The 20,005-nt window shown below is 42.6% G+C and overlaps 1 protein-coding gene across 1 annotated transcript in view; it reads right to left on the bottom strand.

The window, feature by feature from the left end:
• The window catches only part of LOC111147684 (SH3 domain binding glutamate rich protein like 2), a 57,658-nt gene extending 37,867 nt beyond the window's left edge, over positions 1-19,791 (bottom strand). The window contains exon 1 of the mRNA XM_022503904.1: positions 19,580-19,791. Coding sequence (XP_022359612.1) covers positions 19,580-19,624 — 45 coding nt within the window. The 5' untranslated portion in view covers positions 19,625-19,791. The remainder of the gene's footprint in view (positions 1-19,579) is intronic.
• Positions 19,792-20,005: the final 214 nt, after the last annotated feature.

Genomic DNA, 20,005 nt, shown 5'->3' with positions numbered 1-20,005 from the left:
CCTAAATGTTTACCTTCAATTGCAGCGCTAATATCAGCAACAAAGTTTGGTCCATAAGTCATACTCTGAGTAGCTCTACTCCAAGACTGGCATTTGTAGAAACTGACTGGGTCTTTATGTAAACACTTCCTCCACTCCCACACTATCCACACTTCCTATACAAGTTCTATTTATTCTTCACAGCCTAGCCCCAAATGCACACTGTGCTCAACCATGCCTACCCAGTGGTTCTCAAGGGGGAATAACTTTGTCTCCCATCAGGGACATTCGTTAATGTCTACAGACATTTTTGGTTCTCACCACCGGATGGTATTACCGGCATTTAGTGGACAGTGGCCAGAGATGCTGTGAATCATCCTACAAGGCACAGAAAGCCGTCCGCAACAGTCAACAGTATCAAGGCTGAGCAAGCCTGACCTGCACCAACCACTGCCTTCCCAGAGCATCTCCTTCATCAGAGTCCCACCATACTCCTAGTCACTGCCAACCCAGCAAAGAAGGACACACAGCCTGGCACGGTTTCGTAACAGTTGCATGTATCCGCCATGTTCCCCAACGCAACCATAATTCCTCTGAAGGCTGAAGACCCGTGAGAGAGCATCACATCTGCATTCCCAGTGGGATTTGGTAGGGTCTCTTCTGAGGAGCTGCTCATCACATACCTGTCAGCTTATCTGTCTCCTTCCCCACCTGCTTGATGCAAAGTAAACGGCTCTTTTCACCACCAACACAAGTATTAAACTACTTTTCGTCTGCATTTAAAAAAAACTTGTTTGCATTAAAAACAACAACAAAAAAAGAACAGGAGCAGCTGATTGCTTCAGCCAATACACATGCAATTCTTGATCTCAGGGTCATGAGTTCAAGCCCCACGTTGGGCATAGAGCTTACTTTAAAAATTAATCAACTAATTAATTAATTTAAAAAACAACAACAACTTGTATTACCTACCAATGTGAGGCCATAATAAAACATTAGCAAATGGAATGAAAGATGTGGTTGATTTGATTTTATTGTTTTTACATTTTTTTGTCAAGACTACATGTTTACTTCCTTAAAGAAAAAAGTCAGTCAAGTATAAAATATGAATTTAGGATGCCACGATTTTACAAGACTATAAATGAAAGTTTTACACAATGGCTCATACACGTGCCGCCTGTTAATGAGATAATACTTTGCAGAAAAGCTGGTCTGGCAAAACTTGCTGTAATAGTCAAAATCCTCTGCAGTAAGGAGAAAATCCTGCTGAGGACAGTATTTTCCACAGGCAAGAATTACTGGCCTTCATCCAAAGGCCATGCCTTTATCAATGGCTTGAGATGCTACTCTGTACATAGTGTGTTTTTGAATATGTTGTTCCCATTTCTGCATCAGTTAATCCTCAATTGTGTGGAAAGTGATCCTAAGAGATGATCTGGAAACTACTTCTACTTACATTTGAAAAGTAATTTGAGGGACAGCAGATCATTTTCACAATTATATTTTATGAGGCATCATATAATTAGTACACATTTCCTTTGTAGGCACAAACTGATATCTCTAAGAGAAAGTATGGATGCTCTTTTATTATTTTTTTTTTTTAAGATTTCATTCATTCATCCATTCATTCATTTATCTGTCAGAGAGATTGAGCACAAGTAGGGGGAGCGGCAGGCAGAGGGAAAGCAGACTACCTGCAAGGAGCCTGATGTGGAGGCTCAATTCCAGGGCCCGGGGGTCATGACCTGAGCCGACGGCAAACACATAACCGAGTGAGCCACCAGGTGCCCCTGAAAGTCTGGATGCCCTTACCAGCATTCTATGGACCCATTCTGTCTTGGACTGGCCACATCATCAGCTTAATCTTCCGACCTTGGGCTTCTGAGCAAATCTGCGTGCCTTGTCTGCTAAAAACTCTCACCCAGCTTCAGCTAGACACTTGGTTCTGTTTGGGTCTCACACAACTGTCAGATAAAATGAAACCTTGAGGAATACCTCCAACTTCTGGTGCTTCCACCTCAAATCTCTCTGTATTTTCAGCCATATAATTCTCCATTCCATCTAGATTCAAGAGTTAAGTGGAGAAATTAACAAAGGAGAGAGAGAGAGAGAGAGAGAATACACTGGGAGCCAGCACAAAGAAAAATTAAAGTCTCTTTAAAAGGTCAAGGAGTAATTGTTTACTCACAGGTTTTTATGAGACCTTGTGGAGACCTTGCAATGTGCTAGGCTGTCCTAGGAACTACAGGAACACAGGTGACAAAACAAGGCCTCTAATTTGATGCAGTGCATAGTCTAACGGGGCTGGGGTAGGGGGGAGAAAGACAGGGCTTGCCAACCATGAACTTCCATATGAAACTGGCAGTCACAGAGGGGTGCCTATAGGGCTGGGCAGGATTCTGTGGGGAAGTGTGGGAGGAGGGGGGGCTATGAAGCTCAGGGACGTGTAAGCAAAGAACAAAAGCACAGTGCCAGAAATATAAAAAGAAGGAATATAATAAATCAAACAGCTCTGAGGATAATGGGGGAAAGGCGCCTACAGGTAGGTATTATACCTTAAGGTAGGGAGAAAGAAGATGGAAGGCAAAAGAGGAGTTGTAACAAGGCGGACAGAGGTAGGAGCAAGTAAGTTACCTTCTCCTGGAACTGGAGATTGTGGTTTTCTGTATAACTGAAGCACAACCCTTCAAACACAAATTTATTTTTACTTTATTCTAAACTAATTTTAGTTTAGAAATCTTTCTAAAATGCACTCCATGTGTTCCTGCATTGTTCAGCAGAGCACATCAGAGCAAAACATGCCCAACCTGATTCAATCTGTTCTGGATGAAGAATCATCATTATAATCCATTTTTGTACTTTGATGTGGTGCACTGGCATTCTCAGAGTCACTTATGTGTAAAAGTCTGCTGTTTTACCCTATACCAACTACAGCCTCAAACTGGCTTCTGGAAGTCTCTCGTTCTGCCTCCAGGAGAAAGCTGGTACTTCTCAGAGCTTCCCTTTGCCCTCAGTGGAGCAGAAGACGGCTGTGGCCGGTTTCACTCAGCTGTCTGAGGTAAGGCTCTGAAGCCAGCCCCCCGCCCAGCCCCCCAGTACGTGGAATAGCCAACTGCCCCTCAGAGGCCCCTCTGCTTCCTTCCAGGTCTCCAGCGTCATTCCACACAGGCGTTCTAGAATTCTTATATCTGCGCAAGAGAAGGAATAGTATAATACAATCACCTCTCATAACATGCATTCTTCATGCCACTTATTTAAGAAGCAGGAAAATACAGGTATTGCCGCTTTTTCAAAGTTCACAGTATGCCGCTTCACTTTTATATAAAAGGCCTACATTAGTACCTATTTTCACTAACTGAAAAAAATCCAAAGAGGATTTTCACCTTGATGTAAAAGGCAAAAAGCAAAAATAGCATTCAGCATTTGTTTGGCAGCAAGCCTTAATGGAAGTAGAGCGCTCCCCAGCAGCGGGAGTGGCGCCCCCAAGCTCCTTCCCCGGAACTACACTCAGCAGCTCAGCTTCAAGCCTCCGTAGCTTTGAACTGTGTCTCTGAGCATCTGTGCTTTATCTCTATTCATTGTAGGCATCTGTTAGCAAGATGTGTCTTCAGGTATCAAAAAAGCCTAAGAGAGGTTATCTTCTTGGGTTTGGGAACACTCAACATTGTTTTCATATAAATGAACGGTAATTGCTTCTTTGCTTGATGGCATTTTGGCTAATGAAAAGTTTCATAGGAATGTTCTACTTCTGGGTAGCAGGGGAAACCAATAAATCATGTCCCTCACAGCCTTTTATGCTTTCCAGGGCAGACTTCCGTGTATGGGCTCCACGCCGGTCCCACTCTGGCATGGTCCTGAACTCTTGATAAGCTCAATATTTGTGATGTGGAAGCTGTAGAAACAGTATCTCTTTTTCATTCATTCAGCAAATGCTACATGCCAAGTTCTTTAAAGGAAATGTGGAGGTATAGAAAGATGAATGCAACAGCTGTAACCTCAAAGAACTTAGAACTTGCAGTTCAAACAACCTGGGTACAAAATAATTAAAACCAAGGATGGAACGTGTGGAGGCCCCAGGATAGCAGTTCCATTGGCTGCACCATGTTGGCCTGGAGAAGCAGAGTCCTCCCAGTTTGGAGGGAGGAGGAGAAAGGGAGGGCCGTGGGGAAGACTTCACTGGGAAATGGTACAGGCTTCAAAGAAAGGAGGGGAATCTGGTCACAATGTAGGGTGAGCACAGGCAGAGGGGATGTTAGGAGAAAAGGCATAGAAGGCAGAAGGTAAAAAAAAAAAAAGCCTGGTGTATTTATATAGTAGTCAAAGGAACAGAAAGAGAGAAAACTGCAAAGGTAGGTCAGATTCAGATCACAGAGGGCCCCAAATGCCAGGCCAAAAAGTTAGGCCTTGAAGCTGTAAGCGTTAGGAGCCAAGGAAGTTCTTCTAAGCTCCCCGAACCGAACACACAGACTTAATCTTGTTAAAAGGATGAAGCCTTTTTCTCCCCTTTAATAGAAAAGGAATTCAAAAAGTCAATTATTAATCATCTCCTCCCTGTTAATTATCTCTTAAAAACCAAGCTCGCTATTAAAACGGCCCCATGGAACTAACTAGAGAGCCTCCATTTGTCTAGCTCTCACACTATGGGAACTACGTATCTGTAGAAAAGGAGTCATCTAGTCTAAAACAAAGGGCAGCACAGACATACAAAGCAAATTCATTCTTTTGATGAAAAATAACAGGACGGGTGACATCTATTCCAGGCCACAAGCTCATATAAAATATTTTGGGGAAAAAAATAAACTCTCTTCCACTGGCCACTTGTATTTTAGTGAAATTTTCTAGAACAGCCACCTTCCCAAGAGGATGCTATTTTTCCATCTAGCTCTGGTATGACTTTGTCCTCATTCAAATAAACACATCTGCCCCTGAGACTTACCTACGAGATAGATCATTTTAGCATTACATTCCATGGGACTCTGTATTATCCTCTGTTTTCCATGTTTACCGTTTCTCCTCAGAATAGGAGTTGTGTGGGAGGGGAAAGGATCATGCCATGTACCCATTCTGCATCCTGAATATGGCTAAACACTGTGAAATAAAAAGTACTCATAAACATGGGAAAACAGATTAACCCGATCAATTTCCAAAATAGATATCCCTAAAGACCCAATTCTGTGTTAATCATATTGGTTCATATGTAGATTAGAAGAAAAAACTTAAAAACTCAAAGCTAGAAGAGCTCTTCAAAGGATGGCTCTCAACTGGTTCTTAAAAAGCATCAACATCAGTCATTAGGGAGATGCAAAGCAAAGCTACACGGAAATACCACCTCACACCTACTAAAATGCCTAGAAACGAGAAGACAGACAATCACAAGTGTTGGTGGGGATGTGGAGGAACTGGAACCCTCAAACCTTGCTAACAAAATGGGTCTGCTAACAAAATGGAAGAACCATTTTGTTATAGAAATGGAACAACCATTCAGGAAGACAGCTTGGCAATTCTTTACAAAGTTAGACACAGAGTTACCATATGAACCACCAATTCTTCTCCTGGTCTATATCCCAGGGAATTGAAAACATGATCACACTAATGTTCACAGTAGCATTATTCATAATAGACCCAAAGTCGGCACAATCTAAAAGTCCATCAACTGATGAATGAGTGAACAAAATGTGGTATATTGATGCAATGGAATATTATTCAACCATAAAAAGAAATGAAGTACTGATACATACAATAACACACGGACTCTGAAAACATTATGCTAAATAAAAGAAGCCAGACACAAAAAGCTATATATTGTGGGATTCCATTTACGTGAGAAGTCCAGAACAGGCAAATCCATAGAGAAAGGAGATCAGTGGTTGCCAGGGGCTGAGGGAAGGAGGGAATGGAGGGTGACTGCTAATGGACATAAGCTTTTTGAAGTGAGGTAAGGTTCTGGAATTAGATATGGTGATAACAGAGGAAGTATATTAGAACCCAATGAAAGGTACAACCGGAAGGGATGAATTTTATGGTACGTGAATTATATCTCAATTAAAAACAACAATAATAGCCTGAGGAGAAACCTGGAGCCCAGAAAAGCTTAGTTTCTTGTCTAAAAACAGAAAGCTGATTAAATGGCAGCAAAAAGGGTGGGGGGAGAGCACCTGGCTGGCTCAGTCGGTAGAGCATATGACCCTTCATCTCTGGGTTATGAGTTCAAACCCCATGTCAGGCACAGAATTAACAAAAAAGAAAAAAAATGTCATCACCAGAACCAGACTCAGTCTCCCAACTCCCAGTGCAATATTCTAGGTCCACAATGCACTGTTCTAGAAATACAAGGGCAGTCAGTGCAGACTTGAACTAGTAATTTAACAGCTCACACCTCATCAGAAGGGAAAGATGAATCAAATGATCTCTTTAGTTCCTTCCGGTTTTAAGGCAATCTTTGTGAGCATTTCCTCTCTGCTACTATAGATTCCCAACCAGGGGTTCCCAACCAGGTGCGATTTTGGCCCCTAAGAGACATCTGGGAATATCTGGAGACATTTTTCATTGCCACAGCTGCGGGCAGGGCGTACTACAAACACCCAGTGAGTAGAGACCAGGCATAGTGCTCAGCGTCTGCAATGCACAGGACAACCCCACAATAAAGATTTATCCACACCAAATTGACTAGTGATGCTGCTGATGCAACCTCGCTTAGGGTAAGATCAAGTTCATTTTTAAGGTTTTCCAGGAAGTTCTGTCCTGGAGTATAATGACTCCAAGCTGCGGTCAGATATCAGAGTGACTGAGAGGCCAGAACCAAGCACAGAAAGGAAATAGACACTTTTTACTTCCCATAATAATTAGTTTCCACAGAATCATTCAAATGCCCGTAGGAGTCAGATAGTTAACAAAAAGTAATGAAGCAAAAAATCACCAAATAACTATTTAGGACTATTATTTCCACCTTTCCACAAAGAAACTTTCACTGGCTTCCATTCTTCATGAAACACATAGAATCCTCTCAATATAATCTTGTAGTTTCCCACTTTTGATAAACATACATGCGAAGAAATACTTCGTACTATAGGAAAAAGAACGCACAAGCTCAGTAACAAGAAGCTCAGAGATGGGAAGACAGCGGGAATGGTAGGGGGTATGGAGACCCCCAAGAGCGCATGCCCTGGTGAAGGGACCACCACTAATCGACTCTGATGCAGCCAGGCCATGATGGAGTAAGGCACTGGAGTCAAAGAGATTTACAGATGTCTCAAGAAGAGGAGGAATTCTAGATTGTATATGTGTGAGAAAAACATTCCCCAGGATTTAAAATCTTTGCTCAAAACATTTTAAAACACTGTGTTAACTCAAAAAAGAAGGGGTTCTAGCCTCTGCAACTAGACTATGACCTCTAGCCTACACGGACCCTAATAAACACAAATGTGTTCCATTTAACTTGGGACCCATTCTCTGACTAGAACAATAATTTTTTTTCCTTAATTAAATCTGAATAGCTTATTTAGAGTTGAAAATTCACAAAGATCAGAGAATTAGTAGAGGCTTAAATATAAATGAAATTCATAATACTATTAATGGCTGCCTTGTCATTAAGTTCCAACAACTTTACAAATGGGGATACTGAGATCCAGAGAAGTTCAAAGACTTGCTATGCCATCTTGCCACTGAAAACACCAGAGCCATAATTTGAACCCAGGTCATTATATTCCTAAAGTTCACCTTCTTTCCACTTATCATCTTATTCATATCACATAAATGTCTTCTACAAAGCATAGCTACAAGGCTCTCTCAGTAAATTACATGTAAAGAATCTGATCTTAGAGAGAGAGATGGCTGACAATATGGAAAGCACAAAAATTACAATTATTAAACAGGGCAGATGAGGTGAATGAATGTCCTCCTACTTCTATGGGCCCCTCCTGCCTTCCTGTGCACGTTGACTGCATCTTTCCCTCTACACACAGTGGAAGTCTGCACTCCTACTACAGGCCCTCCGTCCCTCCCCTACAACCACTAACAGCCCTGCCTCTGGTCTCCCACTTTCTACCCACTCTTGCACTGAACTCCCACGGTAGGCTGCAATATACTGATAAACTCTTCCCACCCAAAAGGACACATTCTTTACAGGGTAGAAAACAGGGAATGATGAGCCTGTGGAGAAAATGTCTCCCAAGAACAGAGGATCCCAGATGGAAAGAATGAGAGAACACACTTCTACCACTACCACCACCATTTGTCCCAGTAGATCTCATGCTGACCAAAAGATCCCAAGGGATTAAATATCTGTCCTGGACCTCATCCCGGCCAACCTTTCCTTCTCCCATATTACCCCATGAATTTCCCATCCCATCCTGCTCCCTCTAGCTCAACACATCAAGTCAGTTCTACTCTATCACACAAACCAAGACAACTGCATTTGAGGTAAATCATACATTTGGTTTCAGGACACCCAACAAAACATTTGACAGTGTCTTCAAAGACCGTCTCCATTTCTCTCTAACCTCTGAATCCTTCTGGGACATGGCCATTGGGAAAAATGGATGACACAGATGTAGTGTCTATACCTTCTGGATTCTATGACAAGGCAAGGTATTTGAAATTTCTGAGTTTCATTTTCCTATTCTGCTAGAGAGAGTAAAGGAGGGTAGGAATGAATATGAATGGCTACCAAGCCAAGTTCCTTTGAGGAATACAAAAAACAAACATAAAGCCTTGAGTATGTCCTGCACACGGTGTGAATGAGAGTTGTCGTTTCCATTACTGTCATAATCCTTATGAAATATTAGCTTTCCATTTCAACCCGTATTTCTTATATCTCTTACCAGTCTCTGCAGGAGCAAAGTCATTGCTTTCACATGCCAAGGACACTGCAGCTACAGTCACCTGCTCAACAGCTGAGTGGGGACCCCTGGAACTGCTCCTCTCTCCTTCACTTGAGCTCACACCCTGTTATCCAAGCCTGTTTCTGAGTCTGCAAGACCCAGCTTCTCGCTGGCCTCCGAGCAGGGGCTTTTCTTGTGAGTAACATGAGATAAAAGTACTGGACACAAAATTTTAAGTAAGACAGGGAGGAGTTCAAATCTGGAGTCTTTGAATTGAATGATCCTAGGCATGGTACTCAATCACCCTGTACCTCAATATTCTCATCTGAAAAATGGATATAATAAACAGTTTGTAGAGGCTTCCTTATGATTAATAACTTGTAGGAAAAACCCTACCACATTCTGGGCACAGCAAAACACTAACTGTTCACCTGACCTTCCAGGGCTCTAAGGCTCAGCAAGGCTGAGCAAGGCTCAAGGTAGACAGGCTCAAGGCTCAAGGCTCAGCAAGGCAGACAGTCATACCTGACAGTCCACCTACCCCAGCGTCTTTCTCCCCTTCTCTTTCTACCAACTTCTCCCACAAAGCCCCAACCTCTTTTGCCACCATCCGCCTGCCCAGCTGCCACCTAGGAAAGCTTCCCACAAATGTTTAGCAAGCATCAAAATTCAGTGTTCAGCTTCACAGTCACAATAATCACTTTCTTCACTCACCTTTGTTAAACACAGAGATCCTGTCCCTTCTCTACCGCCCTCCCCCTAGATCTGGGGTGAGATGTTTGCAGAGGATACTGTCCACCCATTAATTCAACTTGGTGTCTCCCATTTCTTTTCCCTTTTGCTCCCGGACTCAAAATACTCTATGTTCAGTTATGCAACTCTGAAAGAGTCTACGACAGGGCTGGCAAATACATGGCATAAACCCTGGTCCTCCCTGCTCTGGAGCCAGGTCAGACATCAACAGTCAATCACACTGTTTGTTTCCCAGCTCATCCCAGCCAGAGCTCCAAAACCCCTCTCCCAGCTTCACCATCCATCAGTCAAAACTGTCATTTGGGATGAAATCTACTTGCTAAGCATAGGAAGCCTGAAATCAAACCAGGACTCTAAATTCATGTACTAGGTACAGCAAAGAATAGTGACCAATTTAACTGCACAGTAGTAAGCATTCTGTACGTAATGAATAAATATGGCTTAGGGCCTCGTGCATGACATGCTGTGTACCTATAAAAGGTTCAAAAATTAATTATAATTAATTAATTAATTAGAGTTACAGAGCTCTAAGTGATGTGTTTGGGTGAATGACCTCTAATTGTAATGCTCTTATTATTTATTCAATTCAAATTTCAAACTTCAGTAAAAAAAAAATTCTTTATCCTTAAATTTACTAAAAATTTGAAAATTATGTCAGCATGCTTCCTTGGCTTAGGAAGTACTATATACTATACATAATTTTTTTTTTTTACTGTTATTACTACTTGCTGCTGTTGATAAGGATATATCAGAAACAACAGGTAATATGCACTGAGTTCTTACTATGTACCTGGCACTCCTATGGAAGACCTATTCATTCAGTTCTCAAAGCAGTCACATACAGAAGGTACTGTTCCCATCCCATTTTTACAAATGAAGAGTCTCAGGTTACTTGCCTAAGGCCATGTCCTTCAGCAGGGGCAAAGCTAAAATCTGGACAGCCCCTCCCTTAAATGTGAGACTATACTGCCTTCCAATGAGAAATAATCTGCGGATGGGGCAAAAGTATGTGCTTGGCTTCAACATAAGCTAACTCCAGAATTAAATAAACCAGCAAATGTTCAACCCAAATACTTTGGCTTCTAAGTAGTTTATTTATCATAAAAGGTCAGTGCAACCCAAAACTCCCGTCAATAGGGGATCCAGGCTTGTGGAAGTGGCCAATTCCCATTCAAAGAACTATCCTAATGAATGTAATTACTAAAGCAGAGAACTAGTAAGCTTCAAATCACATGGGAATGTCATGAATGAAGAAGACCATACTCCCACTCCTTTTGTAGCACCAAAAGGAAAACAAAAGAACTCAAGAGCTTACATTGGTTGTGTTGCTTTGGGTTTTCTGTTTTGTTTGGTTTTGTTTTCAACATAGGATTGGTATGCAGTAATAGTTGCTGACTTTAACTATACTTGCATTTACCAAATACCACCCACTGACCTGTTAAGCAAGTCACTTAATTGGGTCTCTCTTCTTCTCAGCCTTCTACTCCCAAATCCACTAGGCCCAAGCTGACAAAATGCCAATTCCAGATCCGAGCCATTGCTGGTAGGAAACAGAAAACACATCTTGAAGTACCGAAAACCCTTTGCCCTCAGTCACAGCCAGCATTTCATTTCCGGCTTCAGGAGCTCTGAAGCCCTGTTGGCAGAGAGCCCACGAAGGTCCGGCAAGGAGGCAGACACACCCTGATGCACACCACACCCTGCCCTTCCACTTTCAGGGGTCAGTTCCAGGAAACACCCTTTGGGGTTTTTCCAGGTACTGAACAGCCCAGAAGAGTTCAATCCCTTCAGGAATAAATAAACTGTCAGTGGTAACAGAGGGAACCAGACCCAGGGGACCAACCACGTTGTTCTAGTCTCCAGGGGCTGCCCCAGCCTGAAAGGACCTGGGCTTGTTGGTAGGGGGCCGCCTACCTGCCAGCATCTAGTTCAGCTATCAGTCCTACCACAAAGCTGCGTCAAGAGACCAGAAGGCACTTTCCTAGGTTGATTTTCTTTACAGTTCAGAAAAAAATAATCAAACGTAAATCAAATAACAACACTTTGTCACCGTATTTCAGTTCCTCAGTAATTAGTCAGTGCTGGCAGATAAACTCAGATAAGCCTATTTTTAAAAGAGGACAGATAAAAGGGAGGCTGCAGGGCCTCAAACGACATTGCTGGGCTGCAGCTGCTTGTTGACTTCTGATCTCCAAACCTACTTCTCCCGGCCCCACAACCACCCCCCATTCCAAGCAATATTGATTGCTACTGGGCTCAACAATCACTCAACAGAAAGGCTCAATGACATGCTTTCTTTCTTTCTTTTTTTTTTTTTTTTAGATTTTATTTATTTGACAGAGAGTGAGAGAATCTCAAGTAGACCCTGCTGAACACTGAGAGGAAATCGGTCCCACACTTAGCCAGCTGAGCCATTCAGGTGCTCCTCGGTGACATGGTTTTAAACAACTAGAAAAAGGACCACCAAAAAACAATTGTATATAATCAGAAGTGGATCTTTTCCATGAAATATTAATAAGCATTTGCCACGTCCCTATTTCATAGGGAAAAAAGTTCTTTTCACTAAGTTTCTAATTTGGAAAGCTAAGGTCCTTTTTCACATACTGAATTAGACAGCGTAAAGAAAGCTAATCACAGAAAAAGAAAGTATATAGGAATGTAATTTGAATCAGAATAACCTGTTGCTAGCTAACTATGCAGCTACCGTAGCCCCCATTAAAGCAATTCCTACTGAAAATTTGCTGAAACCTGAAAGGGTCTCCTTTTGAAGTTAGAGTTTAGAGGGTGACTTTTAAAAAAACTGAATTAGCAATTAAAGTAATAACTTCTCAATCCCATTTTTTAAATCTGCATTTCTTTTTTTTTTTTTTTTTAAGATTTTATTTATTTATTTATTTGACAGACAGAGATCACAAGTAGGCAGAGAGGCAGGCAGAGAGAGAGAGAGAGGGAAGCAGGCTCTCCGCCGAGCAGAGAGCCCGATGCAGGGCTCGATCTCAGGACCCTGAGATTATGACCTGAGCCGAAGGCAGAGGCTTTAACCCACTGAGCCACCCAGGCGCCCCTAAATCTGCATTTCAAAATAAAGTATTTTAAACTTTCATGTATAATGACCATAATTCACACTAATTTTTATTTTTAAAAGTGAAACTTTTTTTTTTTTTTGAAGATTTTATTTATTTATTTGACAGACAGAGATCACAAGTAGGCAGAGAGGCAGGCAGACAGAGAGGAAGGGAAGCAGTCTCCCCGCTGAGCAGAGAGCCCGATGCGGGACTCGATCCCAGGACCCCGAGATGATGACCTGAGTCGAAGGCAGCGGCTTAACCCACTGAGCCACCCAGGCGCCCCATAAGTGAAACATTTTAAAGTAAAACATTAAAAATGAAACATTTTAAAAGTGAAACACTAAGAAGCTAGACTTTTTCTATCCTGTCATCTACTTCTAACTTCACTGAGAAAACAACCAACCAACCACAATTCATTTTAGAATTTTTTATAAATTAAACACAAAAGGGCACCTAGGTGGCTCAGTTGGTTAGGGTTAGTTGCCTGCCTCTGGCCCTTGTCCTGGAATAGAGCCCCATGTGGCTCCCTGCTGAACAAGGAGTCCGCTGCTCCCTCTCCTTTTTTCCCTCCCCCACTCCTGTGCAATCTCTCTCAAATAAATTAAAATCTTAAATAAATAAATAAATCATGAAAAAATCTAAAGAAGTATTATTTAATTTGGTATCTCATACTGCTGCGTATTAAGCTGGGTTTTTTTTTTCTTCACTATAGTTGTTTTCCTTTTGTTTTGACAAAAAAAAATGAAAAACACAAAAAAAGACGAGATTCAAATAGTCTTAAATTCCCGCAATGTGGAAACCACATTATATTCCATATTATAAATACTTACCAAAATTTCATTTTCTCAAATCAACAGAAATGTTTACTAAAAGTATCCCAATACAAATGGATAAAAAGCCCCTAGTTTTTTAAGAGTCCATGCCCTTGATTAATATTTTTAAGTTTAAAATATTATGGTAGAATGAGAAAATATCAAATTTGGGAAATAATAAAATGAACTAGAAAAACTGAGGTCAGGTCTTCAGTTGGGATATTGCTAAATCTCCCTTCCTAACAACAGAACTCACACATTAACAGCAATTCCATACAATTCCATATCCAGGAGCTAACTTTGAGATTCAAAAAATGTTCCTGCAGTCTTTCCAATTAAAGGGGGAATTTCCATTAATTAGTGTTTCTATTTCAACCCTCATATTCCGTGTTGTTATGAGTTGAATTGTGCGTCCCCCAAAATGTTGAAATCCTAATCCCCAGTACCTATGAATGTGACTTTATTTGGAAATAGGATCTTTGCAGATGATCAATCAAGATGAAGTCATTAGGGTAGGCTCTTTTCAACAGGACTGTGTCCTTATAAAAAGGAGAAATCTGTGCACTGTGATAGACACAGACCCAAGGAGAACACCATGTGAACATAAAGGTAGATGTCAAAAATGATGTATCTACATGGCAAGGAATGTCAAAGCTTGTCACCAAACTATCAGAAGGTAGGAGGCATAGAACAGTCTCCCTCCCAGCCCTAAGGAGGAGGCAACCCTGCCAACACCCTGATCTAGCTTCCAGAACTGTGAGACAAATTCCAGTTAACCCCCCAATTTTGGAACTTTGTTAATGCAGCCTTAGGAAATTAATGCACTTGCCTTCCCTTATGGATGTAAGGATGTGATATCCTTGTTCTTACACCCCCAACTTACTCTTGCTTCTCCTGGTGATTTCTTATATGCTCTCACCTCCCTAAACCTCACTCCACACCCTCACTCGCCAATGCTCTTCAGCATCGTTTCTCATCAAGGGTACCTCCGCCATTCTCATGGGGGACTGTCCAGCACACTACAGGATGTCAAGCATCCCTGGTACTCTCATTCCCCCAGGGTATCACGGTGCCCACAGAGGAGAACTGCTCTGGAATCTGCCAGCTGGAGTCTGACTCAGTCTCCCACCATCTACTGTGTCTGATCTCTACAGGGCAGTTAACTTCAGCTTCTCCATCTGTAAAATGGGAACAAATAACCACCTTGCCCTGTGACTCTGAAGCTTCAGTGAGTTAAAGAGGCTAAGCAGGTGCGCCTAGGTGGCTCATTAAATGCCGGCTTAGGTCATGATCTTGGTGTCCTGGGATGGAGCCCAGGCTGTGCTCAGTAGCAAGTCTGCTTGTCCGGCTCCCTTGCCCTCTGCCCCTCCCCTTGGCTCATGCTTGCTGACTCATGCACATGCCTGTGCACTCTCTCAAATAAATACAATCTTAATAAATAAATAAACAAGCTGATGATGCAGGCTTACCCTCACCAGCTTCTTCTGGCATTAGAATCACGTAGGGAATTACTGCCTATTACTCCATTCTACATGGTCATATCCTGACTTTAGCTGCCGTGGAACTCCTTGCCAGGGCCTCCTCACACAGCGAAGCTTCACTGAGTACATTCTGTGAAGCTGCAACAGCTTCACTGGTTATTACATGTTTAAAATAGTTGCGTCATGCCAACCAGTAGGGTATGCCTTCTACAGCTGCAAAGATCCAGACAACTTTGGGCATAGTCTCTATTAGTTCCACCGGCTACTCTCATCCCCACTTGAAAATAGAGCAGCAGCCCTGGGCAAAGCTCTACGTTTTCCAACTTTGCTTCCAATTTCTTTGTATCTTTTCCTCCCAGTGATGGTCCCTCTCTAATAACCAAGGATATACCATTCATTTCACCGTGCTCCATGTTAACACTGCCCAAGCTCATATCAGCCCTTCATTCTCCTTTTTAAATGGTTTGTGTCCCAGGTCTTTGATCTGTAGCGAGTTAGCACTGATTTGTTCCAAAAGGCCGGCGTTTAAGTCTTTCCCCAGCCCTTACATACACCTACCACCTGATAGCACCTAACACAGAGCCTGGTACGTAGCAGGTTTTCAGTGACTGATGAGTACAAGAGTCAATCAGGGGATGAATGAATGCATTGCTGAACGAACAGAGGAATGAATACGTTCAGGAGTCAGGAGGTCTGGTGTCCATTTAACCCTTCCTTAGCTCTGCAGCGACTGACATAAATGACTCCAGGGTAAGCCACTTGATCTCTATGCCGATTTCCATCTCTGTGATTTTTAGGTGGTTGGATGTCGCAAGAAAACCACCTTAGGTTTTCTTCCAGCTCAACTGAGCGCAGAAACTTTAACAAAGAGTGAAAGATTGTTATTTCTTTTTCTGAGACATTTTAGTCAAGGCAAGCACAGGGGTAAAGATTTTTCTAAAATCACATACCAGGGATCCCTCCCTGCCAGAGAGTCCCTTGTTACCTGGGGACAAAAGGCTCCAGACAGGGGCGCCTGGGTGGCTCAGTGGGTTAAGCCTCTGCCTTCGGCTCAGGTCATGATCCCGGGGTCCTGGGATTGAGCCCCACATCGGGTTCTCTGCTCAGCGGGGAGCCTGTTTCCCTTCCTCTCTCTCTGCCTGCCTCTCTGCCTACTTGTGATCTCTCTCTGTCAAATAAATAAATAAAAATCTTTATTAAAAAAAAAAAAAAAGGCTCCAGACAGCATACAGGCTGCAGATACTGAAGACATCTCTGAGATGCTGAGCACTGCAGAGTTTGTTATCATGGGCTTCTTGCAGGAACTGAAGGTCTACCCTGTCCTCAAATGAGGTCCACAGGGACATTGGTGGCCAGCCCTCTTCTACCCAAAACTCCTCCCTTTCCAGCCTGAACAAGGTGGGCCCTGCACTCGCTTCCGGGCTCCAAATCTAACTCAAGTCCTTTCTCTGCCATCTGCTTAAGGCTCCCACATGCATATTTTATGATTTCTGGCACATTTCCTCCTTATCTAACATCCTGCAATATATCCCTCTGCCCCTATATTATTTCTATTTCTGATAATGTGTTCTGAAAGAGGCAAGTGTCCTTGAGGTGTACTTTATTACTGGTGGTTTTGGCTTTCCTATCTTATCTCCCCACTCGGTCCTCACCTAAATTTCTTGAGGGCAGAGGCCACATCCTCTATTCTGCTCCAGTTCCCCACAAGAACAAGGACAGAGCTGCGCAAGCAGCAGATCCCTAGAAAATACCTGTTGCATAAATAAAATAATGAATGAATGAAATCATTGATGGACTTCAATTTTTCAAATTTAAAGTCCTATTAATATACTTCCTGAATAAAGTTACCAGGACACCCCTTTCCGGGTATACAACCGCAACTACAGAATAAATAAAATTTTAAAATGGCACTTTAGAAATATACTATTTTCTGAGGACTGAAATAAATGTCCTTCACTACAATATGAACGAGAGCAACATTATCAGCTGTATAAGAAATCTGTTTTTTAGGTATCCATAGCATAATAATGTGGCATGTCTTTTATTTCCTAGTAAAAGCAGATTTTACCTGGAGTGGCGGGGGGGAATAATCCCTTGGTGTTAATTATTCCAAATATCACTGTTATATGTTGAAGCTGGAAAATTCAGGGAAGTCAGACAAGACATGAGGATTTTTCTCTAAATACGTTGTTTAAATCTCCTGCTGATTGGGGCAGAACACCTTTTTGGAAATACCATCGACTCACTTAGCAAAGTCAATTTCTAGTTATGTTCCTTCCTTGTGGTTTAATAAACTTCAGCTAGAACCAAACTGATTTGGAAATCAAATTATTTGTTCTCCCATGCACTTGCTAGTCACAGTTGCTCACCAAATAAAACAGCACCAATGGTCAACACAACTCTGCTGGAGGGAAAACATTATGGCTATGCCATCAAAGCTTAATGTAGCTTAATTCTATAAGCCCCATCAACGTCCCCAGGCCAACACTTAACCTAAACAACTTCATTATCTCTTAGAAAGCATTACTTTTGCATACAAGATATACTTATCACCACCAAAAGTATCAACATTACACCATTACAGAAAAACTATGTATTAAGGTAAGAGGTAATATTGTAATTGGAGGGACTTACTGACAGAGGATTGAGAACTAAAAAAGTGAGGTCCATTAAAATAGACAATTACTATTTATGGACAGAACAAATTATGTCTTCCAGCTCAAATCAAACCCTGTCAGAACACACACTACCAGGCAGGGCAGTGAGGGAAGCTGAGACATCACAGTAAAACACCAAAGAATAAACTGATTTTGAGGCTAATATGAATACATTTAAAGTGGAAAAAAAAAAACAAAAACAAACGCTGTTACAAGGATTTATCCACATTTACGCAACTGATGAAATCAGAACAGGTTAAAGCTAGAATGTAATTCTGAGTTTTACATCATAACCCTTCATTCTACAGAAGAGAAACTCAGGCAGGGATGGAGCCCCTTCTCCAAACTTAGGTCTCTGAAGTCCAGATTCATGTGCAAAACACGTAACGGTAAATTTAAAAATTAAAAAAGGTCATAGGCAGACAATAAACACTTGTTAATGGATTTGAGGAAATAGAGATCCACAATTCCAGAACTATCTTGGTATATTACCTGCTCACAGGATAAGCCAAGTAATTACCTAAAGTTTTGACTTTGACTTGTCCATCATAACCTAGGCTTCTTAATACTACAGATCAGCCCTTCCATAATCAATAAAATGCTATTACAACAATTATTGAAGCGTACAAGTTGGTGGTGAAACCAAAAGCTTTGGAGCATTCCTATGAAGAAGTGCATTTGAAAAAAATCCACAAAGTAATATGGGTTTCCTGACACATGAAGTGTAGTTCAATGGAGAAATCTGTAAAGGAAGGTATGACTAAGCAACCACAAATAACCAGAAATACCAAAACTATCAGGAGTATGGGGACACCACATGCCTGCATATAAAGATAAGGTGGAGTTTCCCATCTATTGTTCCTAATGAAAAAGAGGTCTTTTTTGTACTACAGTGTTGACTTCTTTTTAAATAAAAAGTCTCTTCTTTTTAAATAAAAAGTGGTTTTTAAGGATTTACAAATAATATTTTATTCCATCCTCCATCCCACTTGCTTCAGAAACAAATTTGGGGACAATCTGGTTGTTGCTGGGCAGACAACTAACCAGATCAAATTTAAACAATCAATATGGCACTTTTGATGTATTTGATTATGTATCTCACCAAGGAACCCCTTAAATCTATAGTTTAACTCTTACTAAGGAAACCAAGTCTTAATAATCATGTAAAACATGTCTTCCTCTGTGGGCTATCAAGTATATTACTGATTTTTTCCTTACAGTCGGACACCTCGCTATTTAACTTCACTCCTTCAAAGAAAAAAAAAAAATCAACAATATCGACTAAGCAAAACAGCTTAAAATAATTAGAGAGACCACAATTTATACATCCTCAAGATGAAACTGACCATGGCACTACAAGGGTAAAGAAACCAAACACACACATTTACATAAAGATGTAAAAATATTCATAGCATCCAAGGCAGGAAAAAAAAAAAAAAAGGACAAAACAAAATCCTAGCACGACAGGACAAACCCCGTCCACAGTTCTATTTGCGCAGGTATAAAACTAAAGAAATGTACTGGGTGGCGAGGAAGGGATGGGGGAGAGCAATTACTACTTAAACTTGTTTCATTCAGGAGCTAGGTAGCTAAGCAGCCTAGATAAAAGCTGTTTATACAAAATATAACCAGGCTGAACGTCCCAAATCGGGAAGAACTAACACTAAGGGAAACGGGACCCCCGGGGCTCTCAGACTCCCCCTTCCCCAAATTCCCGAGCCACACTACTGGAGCTGGGGGCTGCCCGCGGACTCCATTTTCCCGCAGCGCTGTCTCCCTCTCAGAGTCTGTGGATGAGCTGGGGTCCCCCACCCACCTTTGCTCCCCGCCCTTTTCATTGTTGTGCAAGTGTGATGGATCACCTGCCCGGTGCGGGTTCCCGCGTCCGGACGCGCTGCGCACCGAGACGCGCAGGGGCGAGCGGGGCGCGCCTCCCGCAGGACCCGCGCCTGGTGCCCGCGACCCCCGGAGACCCGATCCCGGCCCGCTGCCAGCCCCCGCAGTGCTCACCGCCACGAAACCCGAGGAGGAGGCGATGAACACGCGGATCACCATCCTCTCGCACGCCGGGACGGGCAGTCTGCCCCCGCGGGCTCAGGGCTGGCGGGGACGCGGAGGCAAAACTCAGCTAAGAGCCGCCGCCGCCGCCGCCGCCGCCGCCGCCCGGCAGAGCGCTCGGGTGGGGGAAGATCGCAGGGACCTAACTCCCTCCCGCGGGTCAGCAGATAAAAGCCCAGAGCTTCGCGGCCGCTGGCCGAGGGAGGAGGGGGAGGGGAGAAGGAGGAGGGAACAGGCTGCGGGGCGTGATGGGAGTTGTAGTTTCGTTCTCTGTCTGGAGTGCCTAGTGGACTGAGGTCTTTCCAGCCCCACCTTACTGCGTGATAATCGCTTACCCGCGCAGGTGGTTGGAGGGGAGAGGCTAGGCAGACGCTGTGA

Source organism: Enhydra lutris, unplaced genomic scaffold, assembly GCF_002288905.1.
Source record: "Enhydra lutris kenyoni isolate GAN:26980312 unplaced genomic scaffold, ASM228890v2 scaffoldscaffold17, whole genome shotgun sequence".
NCBI classification, from domain to species: domain Eukaryota; kingdom Metazoa; phylum Chordata; class Mammalia; order Carnivora; family Mustelidae; genus Enhydra; species Enhydra lutris.
The sequence above is the reverse complement of the archived record's forward strand: the minus strand, read 5'-3'. Positions and strand labels throughout refer to the sequence as shown.